The 12,083-nt window shown below is 43.4% G+C and overlaps 1 protein-coding gene across 6 annotated transcripts in view; it reads right to left on the bottom strand.

The window, feature by feature from the left end:
- The window catches only part of slc36a4 (solute carrier family 36 member 4), a 224,474-nt gene that overhangs the window by 151,008 nt on the left and 61,383 nt on the right, over positions 1-12,083 (bottom strand). For all 6 annotated transcript variants that reach the window (XM_071357908.1, XM_071357905.1, XM_071357906.1 and 3 more), the window contains one exon: positions 121-290. In XM_071357908.1, the coding sequence (XP_071214009.1) occupies positions 121-290 (170 nt within the window). The remainder of the gene's footprint in view (positions 1-120; positions 291-12,083) is intronic.

Genomic DNA, 12,083 nt, shown 5'->3' with positions numbered 1-12,083 from the left:
TAGGAAAACCTGCAAAATCGTCAGTGTATCAAATACTTGTTCTCCCCACTGTATATATACATACATACATACATACATACATACATACATACATACTATAGACAGAAAGAAGGTACTCACAGGTGAGGCAGACGAGCAGGCCTCTGAGGATCATCTCACAGGGTGCCCTCCAGCTCTTCCTTAGCCTCGCTTGGACCGGGGGAATCATGATCTCCGCCGGGACGAAGAACTGGATGGCAAAGCTAACAAACACTCCGAAGGAGTACAGGATCTTCACCATCTGATTGGTCCTGCAGAGAGAAACACACACAGGGGACATAAGAGTGAGAACTGCTTTGAACCAGTGGATTTGAAACAGAGCCTTGGAATAGAGGCCCAGCCATGTTTTGACCACAGTCTCGGCTGTATTTATTCTACAGGTCCAGGTGTGTTTGGAAGAGGCCAAGCCATGTTTTGACTACAGTCTCGGCTGTATTTATTCTACAGGTCCAGGTGTGTTTGGAAGAGGCCCAGCCATGTTTTGACCACAGTCTAAGCTGTATTTAGTCTACAGGTCCAGGTGTGTTTGGAAGAGGCCCAGCCATGTTTTGACCACAGTCTCAGCTGTATTTAGTCTACAGGTCCAGGTGTGTTTTCAGTTCATCCCCATGGGGCCCTACTGTACAGTAACAGGCAGAGGTGTGTATAACCACAGGGGCCAATGACAATGTTTGGTCTAAAGCACAGGAGGCTACTGAGGGGAGGACAGTTCATAATATTGGCTGGAATGGAGTGAATTGAAGGGTATCAAACACATGTAATCCATGTGGGACAGTGTTTGGTCTAAAGTGTGTTTAATTACAGGGGTCAGGGACAGTGTTTGGTCTAAAGTGTGTTTAATTACAGGGGTCAGGGACAGTGTTTGGCCTAAAGTGTGTTTAATTACAGGGGTCAGGGACAGTGTTTGGCCTAAAGTGTGTTTAATTACAGGGGTCAGGGACAGTGTTTGGTCTAAAGTGTGTTTAATAACAGGGGTCAGGGACAGTGTTTGGTCTAAAGTGTGTTTAATAACAGGGGTCAGGGACAGTGTTTGGTCTAAAGTGTGTTTAATAACAGGGGTCAGGGACAGTGTTTGGTCTAAAGTGTGTTTAATAACAGGGGTCAGGGACAGTGTTTGGCCTAAAGTGTGTTTAATTACAGGGGTCAGGGACAGTGTTTGGCCTAAAGTGTGTTTAATAACAGGGGTCAGGGACAGTGTTTGGTCTAAAGTGTGTTTAATAACAGGGGTCAGGGACAGTGTTTGGTCTAAAGTGTGTTTAATAACAGGGGTCAGGGACAGTGTTTGGTCTAAAGTGTGTTTAATAACAGGGGTCAGGGACAGTGTTTGGTCTAAAGAGTGTTTAATAACAGGGGTCAGGGACAGTGTTTGGTCTAAAGTGTGTTTAATAACAGGGGTCAGGGACAGTGTTTGTTCTAAAGTGTGTTTAATAACAGGGGTCAGGGACAGTGTTTGGTCTAAAGTGTGTTTAATAACAGGGGTCAGGGACAGTGTTTGGTCTAAAGTGTGTTTAATAACAGGGTCAGGGACAGTGTTTGGTCTAAAGTGTGTTTAATAACAGGGGTCAGGGACAGTGTTTGGTCTAAAGTGTGTTTAATAACAGGGGTCAGGGACAGTGTTTGGTCTAAAGTGTGTTTAATAACAGGGGTCAGGGACAGTGTTTGGTCTAAAGTGTGTTTAATAACAGGGGTCAGGGACAGTGTTTGGTCTAAAGTGTGTTTAATAACAGGGGTCAGGGACAGTGTTTGGTCTAAAGTGTGTTTAATAACAGGGGTCAGGGACAGTGTTTGGTCTAAAGTGTGTTTAATAACAGGGGTCAGGGACAGTGTTTGGTCTAAAGTGTGTTTAATAACAGGGGTCAGGGACAGTGTTTGGTCTAAAGTGTGTTTAATAACAGGGGTCAGGGACAGTGTTTGGTCTAAAGTGTGTTTAATAACAGGGGTCAGGGACAGTGTTTGGTCTAAAGGTAGAGAAAGTGTGTTGCAAAAGGAATGTCATATGTGTGTTGGAAGCAAGTATGGTTGATGCACTGGCAGGCTGCTGAGATGAGGCCACACACACACACACACACACACAGGAATACATCTGTGTGTGGTGTGATTAATCATGGGTCCACTCTGTGGTTTCCTGTGAGTGAAGCAGGAGATTATGGGTTACGGCCACCTCAGGCAACCCTGACACCTTACGCTAAATCTCCCAGGTTACTACCAGCCATACACAGACAAGGAAGTCATCCAATCCAAACACTTTAATCCACGCACCCCGCCTTGCCTCGCAGCCAGGCCCACACTACCAGATATCAAAAGGCACCTGCAACCCACGTTGTATGTTCCCCAGCACAACACTAGCAAATTAAGGTGTGTGCGAGTGTGTGTTTGTCAGACCTGCGTCCAAATACGTGCATCTGGTATTTAAAATGACTTTGTGTATTTGAGTATTTTCTAATACACAGCCGAAAACAAGTACTTTTATTTGAGTATTTGAATGGTTATTTGGAAAACACAAATAGTCTGAAAAAAAAATTGACAGGATTTTCAAACACACTACCATTCAAAAGTTTGGGGTCACTTAGAAATGTCCTTGTTTTTGAAGGAAAAGCTCATTTTTGGTCCATTAAAATAACATCAAATTGATCAGAAATACAGTGTAGACATTGCTAATGTTGTAAATGACTATTGTAGCTGGAAGCGGCAGATTTTATATGGAATATCTACATAGGCGTATAGAGGCCCATTATCAGCAACCATCACTCCTGTGTTCCAATGGCACGTTGTGTTAGCTAATCCAAGTTAATCATTTTAAAAAGGCTAATTGATCATTAGAAAACCCTTCTGCAATTATGTTAGCGCAGCTGAAAACTGTTGTTCTGATTAAAGAAGCAATAACACTGGCCTTCTTTAGACTAGTTGAGTATCTGAAGCATCAGCATTTGTGGGTTCGATTACAGGCTCAAAATGGCCAGAAACAAATACATTTCTTTTGAAACTCGTCAGTCTATTCTTGTTCTGAGAAATGAAGGCTATTCCATGCGAGAAACTGCAAAGAAACTGAAGATCTCGTACAACGTTGTGTACTACTCCCTTCACAGAACAGCGCAAACTGGCTCTAACCAGAATAGAAAGAGGAGTGGGAGGCCCCGGTGCACAACTGAGCAAGAGGACAAGTACATTACTGTCCAGTTTGAGAAACAGACGCCTCACAAGTCCTCAACTGGCAGCAAAACACCAGTCTCAACGTCAACAGTGAAGAGGCGACTCCAGGATGCTGGCCTTCTAGACAGAGTTGCAAAGAAAAAGCCATATCTCAGACTGACCAATAAAAAGAAAAGATTAAGATGGGCAAAAGAACACAGACACTGGACAGAGGAAGATCGGGAAAAAGTGTTATGGACAGACGAATCTAAGCTTGAGGTGTTCGGATCACAAAGAAGAACATTCGTGAGATGCAGAAAAAATGCTGGAGGAGTGCTTGACGCCATCTGTCAAGCATGGTGGAGGCAATGTGATGGTCTGGGGGTGGTAAAGTATAAGATGTGTACAGGGTAAAACGGATCTTGAAGAAGGAAGGCTATCATTTTGCAAAGCCATGCCATTCCCTGTGCACGGAGCTTAATTGGAGCCAATTTCCTCCTACAACAGGACAATGACCCAAAGCACAGCTCCAAACTATGCAAGAACTATTTAGGGAAGAAGCAGTCAGCTGGTATTCTGTCTATAATGGAGTGGCAGGCACAGTCACCGGATCTCAACCCTATTGAGCTGTTGTGGGAGCAGCTTGACCGTATGGTACGTAAGAAGTGCCCATCAAGCCAATCCAACTTGTGGGAGGTGCTTCAGGAAGCATGGGATGAAATCTCTTCAGATTACCTCAACAAATTGACAACTGGAATGCCAAAGGTCTACAAGGCTGTAATTGCTGCAAATGGAGAATTCTTTGACAAAAGCAAAGTTTGAAGGACGCAATTATTATTTCAATTAAAAATCATTATGTATAACCTTGTGAACGTCTTGACTATTTCCTATTCATTTTGCTACTCATTTCATGTAAGTTTTCATGGAAAACAAGGACATTTCTAAGTGACCCCCATCTTTTGAACAGTAGTGTATTTCAAATACTATTTTGAAATACCTGGGTTAAATGTATGGGAGTGCATTTGAGTTAGTCTATTTGAGTATTTAAAATACTTTCCAAGTGTATTTCCAAATACATTAAAATATTCAACTAGCTGAACACTTACTTGTATGAATGTATTTGAAAGTAAATTAGACATTTGAAATAGTACTTGAACCCAGGTCTTATCTGTGTGTGACAGGTGCTGGGAGCGGTTGTGTGATATTCTGGCATCAGTTTGCATTTTAAATCACAAACATAAAAACGCCAACCGAACACACGATTTCTGTTTTAAAAAAAATAATGAATAGCAGCACTATAAAAAAACTACATCTGCATTAAGCCATAAACAAATTATATGCATATGAAAAATGCATCTAAATATATTAAGATATAGTCCTGAAATAGAACATTATAGGGCCATTGACAGACGAAGCTCTCTAGTCTACTGTATATCCTGCAGTTGCATAACTCTTCCTGGCTGGCTGTGGAGTAGAGTAGGAACTAAGAATACAGTGGGCTCTGCTTCCCCAGTCAAGAATAACCACTTGTCATGGCCAGAGGCAAAAAAGCAGATCAAGCAATTGGAAAACTGCAATAGTTTTCTGCTGGAGGTAGTGTCACAAGCCGGCTCAGAGCCTGTGACAAAAATGAGGGGACGCAAACAACAGGTATAGGCCAATTAAAAAAGGTTCTTTATTCTACAATAAACTATTAACTTAAACTAAGAAAAAGGAATGAGGTGTGGAAGTATCATAATGTAAGGTGTATGTAAAGTGCATGGATGCGTGAATATGTGTGTGTGAACATGACTGAATGAAAACTAGGCAAAACGACAAAGGAACAAACAAATCATGAGCATACCTGGAGGAGCAGAGAGAGAGAGAGAGAGAGGTGATTAGTAAGCAGTTTTATACCCTGAGCCCAGGTGGCTCCAATCACTAACGACCCTCCTCTGCCTGCAGGAGGAACCGCCCCCTGCACTGCAGAGGAGGAGCCGTGACACCCCCCTCCTTAAAATGAGGGTCCCACCCTCAACCCAACTTCCTCCAACATATTCAAAATAATTCAAATTTCCCAAAAAACAAATAAACAACAAAAATACCAATCCCGGCTCCTAGCAGTAGCCCCCAGCTGACTGTCCGCCCCTCAAACTCAGCAGCCTTGGTACCTGAGGAGCAATTTAAGAGGAAAGAGGCGCAGACAGCCCGTAGGGGTCAGCAGAGAAAAGATACAAGCTAGGTTAAAGGAGCACGGGACAGAGCATCAGCAATGATATTATCCTTACCACTAATGTGTCTAATATCAAGGTTGAAAGGTTGCAAGAACAAAGCCCAACGCATCAGGCGCTGGTTTGGGTTTTGCAGGGACCTCAGAAAAACAAGTGGGTTGTGGTCAGTGAACACAGTTAAAGGGGTCAAACCAGAACCAACATAGACCTCGAAGTGCTGTAAAGCCCAAATGAGACCTAAAGCCTCCTTCTCAATTACAGAATAGTTTTTCTGATACTTATTACATTTTCGGGAGAAGAAACTGACTGGACACTCAACCTTGTCGTCATTCTCCTGGAGAAGCACAGCCCCAGCACCGATTTGACTGGCGTCTACCTGCAATTTGAAAGGTTTCCCAAAATTTGGTGCTGCCAACACAGGTGCCAAACACAAAAGAGTCTTAACTGCATCAAATGCCTCTTGACACTGGGTGGACCAGATAAATTCAGCCTTGGCCTTCAACAGATTGGTCAGTGGGGACACTACTACCGAAAAGTTTTTACAAAAAGCACGGTAGTACCCCGCCATTCCCAGGAAGCGCATCAGTTCTTTCTTTGTAGAGGGCTGTGGGAACTGCCTCACAGCCTGAACCTTGGCTTCCACGGGACAGACAAATCCCTGACCCACAACCTTGCCTAGGTATGTGACTGTAGCTTTGGCAAACTCACATTTTGCCAAATTAATAGTCAACCTGGCCCACACCAGTCTTTCAAACAGGCCTTGCACTCTCCGAACATGCTCCTCCCAGGAGTCTGAGTAGACGACCACGTCGTCCAAATACACGGCACACCCTTCCAGACCTGAGACCACCCGATTCATTAGCCTCTGGAAGGTGGCTGGAGCATTCCGCAAGCCGAAAGGCATCACTTTATAAGAGAACAAACCAGATGGAGTTATAAAGGCAGCAATCTCACAAGCTCTTTTGGTAAGGGGTACTTGCCAATATCCCTTTAAAAGATCAAATTTGCTAACATACTTTGCTGACCCAACTTGATCAATACAGTCCTCCATCCTAGGAAGAGGGTAAAGGTCTGCTTTAGTAACATTGTTAACTTTTCTATAATCAGTGCAAGGTCTGAAAGTAGAATCAGACTTTTTGACCAATAGACAGGGTGAAGCCCAATTTGAACAACATGGCTCCGCAATACCATTGTCCAACATATACTGCACCTCTGTTTCCAGTTTCAATCTCTTCTCCTCAGACACACGATAAAATCTCTGTTTGATAGGCTTAGCATCTCCGATGTCTATATCATGTTCAATTAAGTGGGTTTGCGATGGAGTGTCAGAAAACAAAACAGGGTAGTTTCTAATAAGAGCTACCAATTCATCACGTTTCTCAGAGTCTAAATGATCTACCAAAACCCCAAGGTTTTGCAAAGTCTGGGAGTTTTTCAACCGTCCTTGTAAGACCTCATCTGAAACTTTAACTTCCTCTTCTCCCCCCTCCACCAAATTAAAGCCACAAGATGCAGGGACTGGGGCAGCAGTCAACACTGACCTCACTGCTGGAGTGCCTTCAACTTTGCTTAGATCACGGGAGTGATAACATTTTAACAGGTTCACATGGCATAATTTAGAGGACTTCCTATGACTAGGGGTTTCAATAAGATAGTTCAAATCTGACACTTTACGCAACACAGTGAAAGGACCACAGTATTTTGCCTGAAAAGGTGAACTTACAAGAGGCAGAAGAGCAAGTACCCGATCACCGGGACTAAACTCACGCAGCTCAGCCTGTCCGTCATATTTCAGTTTCATTTTCCGTTGAGAACATTTTAGTTTTTCTTTCGCTAGTTCACCAGCCCTATACAACTTCAACCTAAAGCCATTTACATAGTCAATAAGGTTCCGAGGTGGTTCCTCAGGCAAACAACCATCCTGTAACACTGCTAAAGGCCCACGCACCTTATGGCCAAACACTAAGTCATTTGGGCTAAACCCTGTGCTTTCCTGCACTACTTCACGAGCAGCTAGTAACAGCCAAGGTAACCCCTCCTCCCAGTCGGCAGACAGTTCCGTACAATAAGCACGAAGCAAGGATTTTAAAGTTTGATGAAAACGTTCCAAAGCTCCCTGGCTCTGGGCATGGAACGCAGTAGACTTGTTGTGTTTAACTTTAAGCTGTTTGAGAACCTGAGCAAATAAATGAGAGGTAAAGTTAGACCCCTGATCTGACTGGATGGTTTTTGGAATCCCAAATGTTGAAATAAATTGAGTTAAAGCTTTAACTACTGATTTTGAAGTTATGGTACGCAAGGAAAAAGCTGCCGGATATCTGGTTGCTTGACACATAACAGTTAATAAGTAGCTATGACCTGACTTGGACCTTGGTAATGGCCCAACACAATCGATAATAAGATGCTCAAAAGGTTGCCCTACGGCTGGTATTGGATACAACGGTGCAGGCTTTACAACCTGATTTGGCTTGCTTGTGCGCTGACACGTATCACAAGTTTTAATAAACTGAGATACATCCCGCTTTAAACGTGGCCAGAAAAAAATAACGAAGTATACGATCATACGTTTTACGAACACCCATATGACCTGCCACATCACCATGTGAAGTTTGCAACACTTTATTTCGCAAAGTAGTAGGTACAACTATTTGAAAGACTGGTTCTCCTAGACCCTGATCATAGTGTGGAACCCATTTCCTGACCAACAGCCCATCAAGAAGAAAATAACACTGAGCACTATTCCTCACCACTGAATCAGGAACCACTTTATCAAACAGATCAGCCAAAGTAGTATCGGCTTTTTGCTCAACCATCAATGAATCTCTAGAACTAGTCAACTGTTCTGTCTGGAGTTTGACTGGCAACTCAAGACTTTCTGGCTTACTCTCAATCTCCTTACGAGAGGCTGCGCGGGTAACCACACAAACTGGAAATACCTCAGGAGACACAGTTCTGATCCGGAGATTCCCTTGCAGGGGACACTGAAGGTTGCTTCTTACAGATGTTTAATTTGCCATCTGCCCACACCTTACTACCTGCCAAGTCATTCCCCAAAATCATGTGCACTCCCTCTACTGGCAACTGAGGTCTAACCCCAACATCTACATCACCCTCTACCAGACCACATTTTAGGGTAACTTCATGTAAAGGACAAGAGAATGGAACTAAACCCATACCACATACCATTACACAACGGCCAGTATCAGACTCTTTAGAGAACGGCAAAACAGATTCCAGAATAAAAGAATCTAAAGCTCCAGTGTCTCTTAGGATCTTGATTTTAACATTCTGGTTGCCATCTACCAGGGACACTACACCATCTGAAATAAAGGCTGAAAAATCACAGCGGGAAAACTGAGAATCAAACTCAACTAGTGGCTGAAACAGCTCACCCTGGTGGTCAGAGGCTGTAACAGGACTTGCCATCACAGCAGGTTTAACTTGAACTGACTGTTTTGATTTAAGCAGAGGACAATTTCTTCCAATGTCCTTCAACTAAGCAGTAGCGACAGGTATTAGCATTAACCGGTGCTTTAAGTCCTCCAGACCCAAACTTCTGCTGAGGCCTTTGGAAAGATGCCCCCAAAAAAGGTGACCTACTATTCCTAGGAGTAAAGTTATTTTCATGGTACATGTCACTGTTTGACTCAAAATGGCTTTTATGTGTTAGCCTGTACTCATCTGCAAGGATGGCTGCATCACTTGGAGACTTAACTTTACGTTCATTCATGTATGTAGCAACCTGGTCAGACACAGAATTTTTGAACTGTTCTAACACAATCAAATTAGACAGACCCTCAAAAGTACTAACTTCAGAAGCTGTACACCAACGATTAAATGCAGAAGTCAAATCACAAACAAACTCAGAATAGGTTTGTGAATCTAACTTTTTCCTGTAACGAAAACGTTGACGATATGCCTCTGGCACAAGCTCGTAGACCTTCAGAACTGCTGATTTAACTTTAGCATAAACTTTACTGTCAGCTACACTCAGTGCTGCAAAAGCCTCACGTGCTTTACCTGTAAGTACACATTGCAACAACATAGTCATGTCCAAATCTGACCAAGCTCTAGCTTCCGCAATACGCTCAAATAGAGTAAAGTATGTGTCTGGATCTGACTCATCAAATTTAGGCAACAAACGAAGATTCTGTGAAACATCAAACTGTGGTAGTCTTTCCGGTCTATTAGCATTTCTCAATCGCTCTATCTCTAATTGCATTTGCAACAGTTCCCTCTGCTGCTCAAAAGTTAATGAAGGGCTAGACTGAAAACTTGCACCCTCACTACTAGCAGACTGACTGCCAAAAACACCCATTTCCCTAAGACCCTGCTTTAAGCTAGTTTTAACAGTCTCTTTAATTTTTTTATCAACAATCTCAATCTGATAATGTTCAGCAATTTCAATTAACTGCTCCTTAGTACACAACTCTAAGGCTACCTCTGAAGGAGCTTGAACAAAACTACACAAAATGGAAGACATTTTCCTCAACCAATACAACTATTACAAATGCTCAAAAAAACACAACTCACCTGCTGTCAATCTGGGTTCAAGGACAGGAGCCACACCCCACTATCCTCCAAAACTACTAACTAACTGGCCCTGGTCTTCGTGCAGTCACATGTGGTGGGGTTTTATGCACACAAAACCAGTGGAGTGGAAAAGACAACCAGAAACTGGCGGCCCTCCCATAACCACGGAGGTGCTCCCGAGCCGATGTAGGGGAAAAGGGAAAGGGATGCTCTACCCACGTTCACTGCCACCTAAAACAAAAACACCACAAGCCTCCTATGGACACTTGCTGATATGCCTGAACAGGAGAGGACTCCCACCTGAACAAAACCCAGAAAAACAGAGTGAATTGCTTAGCTACCAAGTTAACTGAACCAAAAGAACACATGGCTCTCAATGCTCTCTTCAACAAAATTGGCCCAACCAAAACATACCCTAAAAAAAATATTGGCAAACTAAACTAAACTAACCCAAGTTAACTACTATCCCGGATGAGCCCCCACTTGTCACAAGCCGGCTCAGAGCCTGTGACAAAAATGAGGGGACGCAAACAACAGGTATAGGCCAATTAAAAAAGGTTCTTTATTCTACAACAAACTATTAACTTAAACTAAGAAAAAGGAATGAGGTGTGGAAGTATCATAATGTAAGGTGTATGTAAAGTGCATGGATGCGTGAATATGTGTGTGTGAACATGACTGAATGAAAACTAGGCAAAACGACAAAGGAACAAACAAATCATGAGCATACCTGGAGGAGCAGAGAGAGAGAGAGAGAGAGAGATGATTAGTAAGCAGTTTTATACCCTGAGCCCAGGTGGCTCCAATCACTAACGACCCTCCTCTGCCTGCAGGAGGAACCGCCCCCTGCACTGCAGAGGAGGAGCCGTGACAGTAGTGTAACGATCACTGAGCATATAAATGAAGGGTGATGGCCTGTGAGCCATCGCCACGTCGGGGCATTTTCCTCTATTTCTCCCCACACAAATTGACTAATTGTTTGGTCTACGTACTGTCTTATTAAAATACCATTTTCCACCACCATGCTAGGGTAGTTAATGCTACTCCTGTACATTGTGTACAGCATTCACACACGGGTAAACAACAGACTGGTGCAACCTGATTGGCTGGACACTGTACATAATGTAGCACAAGCTACTAGGTTTTATTAAAGACAGTTTGCACATTTTCCCAGTTTTTTCCTTGGCTGAACTCCATTAAAGCTAGTTAAGGAGGAAACCAATAACTTTGCAGCCTGAATGAAATATGTTTTATATACTCACTGGTTGCGGGGGGGGGTTCGAGTGCATTGCCCGCTGAACTACCTGCGTTGGGACACCAAATACCAAAACGACACGTACTTTGGTGAACCTTGGGGCATATTTTTTGCTTTGATATCGCTACTCTATTATATAAGAATACAAACGCAAATAGGGCCTCCCGAGTGGCGCAGCGTTCTAAGGCACTGCATCGCAGGCATCACTACAGTCCCGGGTTCGATCCCTTGCTGTGTTACAGCCAGCCATGACTGGGAGACCCATGAGGCGGCACACAATTGGCCCATCGTCGTCTAGGTTAGGGGACGGTTTGGCCGGCCGGGATGTCCTTGTCCCCTCGCGCTCTAGTGCCTCCTTGTGGCGGGCCTGGCGTCTTTGGTGCGCCTGGCTTCCGGGTTAAGCGAGCAGTGTGTCAACAAGCAGTGCAGCGTTGCAGGGTCGTGTTTCGGAGGACGCATGAATCTCGACCTTCACCTCTCCTAAACAAAAGAGTCTGAAAAGTGAATTGTTGATGCTAATTATTCCTTTGTTTTCAATAGTGGAGTAGTATTGCTATTCAAGATAATTATCACTGTTCATTTAAGGATCCCTTCTCTTCTAGGGAGAGCTTCTTATCTACAGTGGTTTGTCCTTTAAAAGTTGCAGCGTACTGCGGCACAGCTTGCATGGTGCCGCAGAATTCTATGGCACGTTATGTAAGTGTGAACCACTGGTACCATTAATGCTAGTTAGTGCTAGTTTGACCACCAGAGGGCATATTTGAGAAGCATTTGATAGCCTTCAATAGCGGCTGTACTAGAGAATTTAAAACCTATTTTTGTAAGAACATACTATATGCGACTGATTTTAAGAATTTTGCTTAATATTATGGTGCTTCTATTCCAAGAAAAATGAAAAACCCTCGGTTTCCGTTAGG

Source organism: Salvelinus alpinus, chromosome 21 (genome assembly GCF_045679555.1).
Source record: "Salvelinus alpinus chromosome 21, SLU_Salpinus.1, whole genome shotgun sequence".
Lineage (NCBI taxonomy): Eukaryota > Metazoa > Chordata > Actinopteri > Salmoniformes > Salmonidae > Salvelinus > Salvelinus alpinus.
Note: the sequence above shows the minus strand (reverse complement) of the source record. Positions and strands in the feature narration are given on the sequence as shown.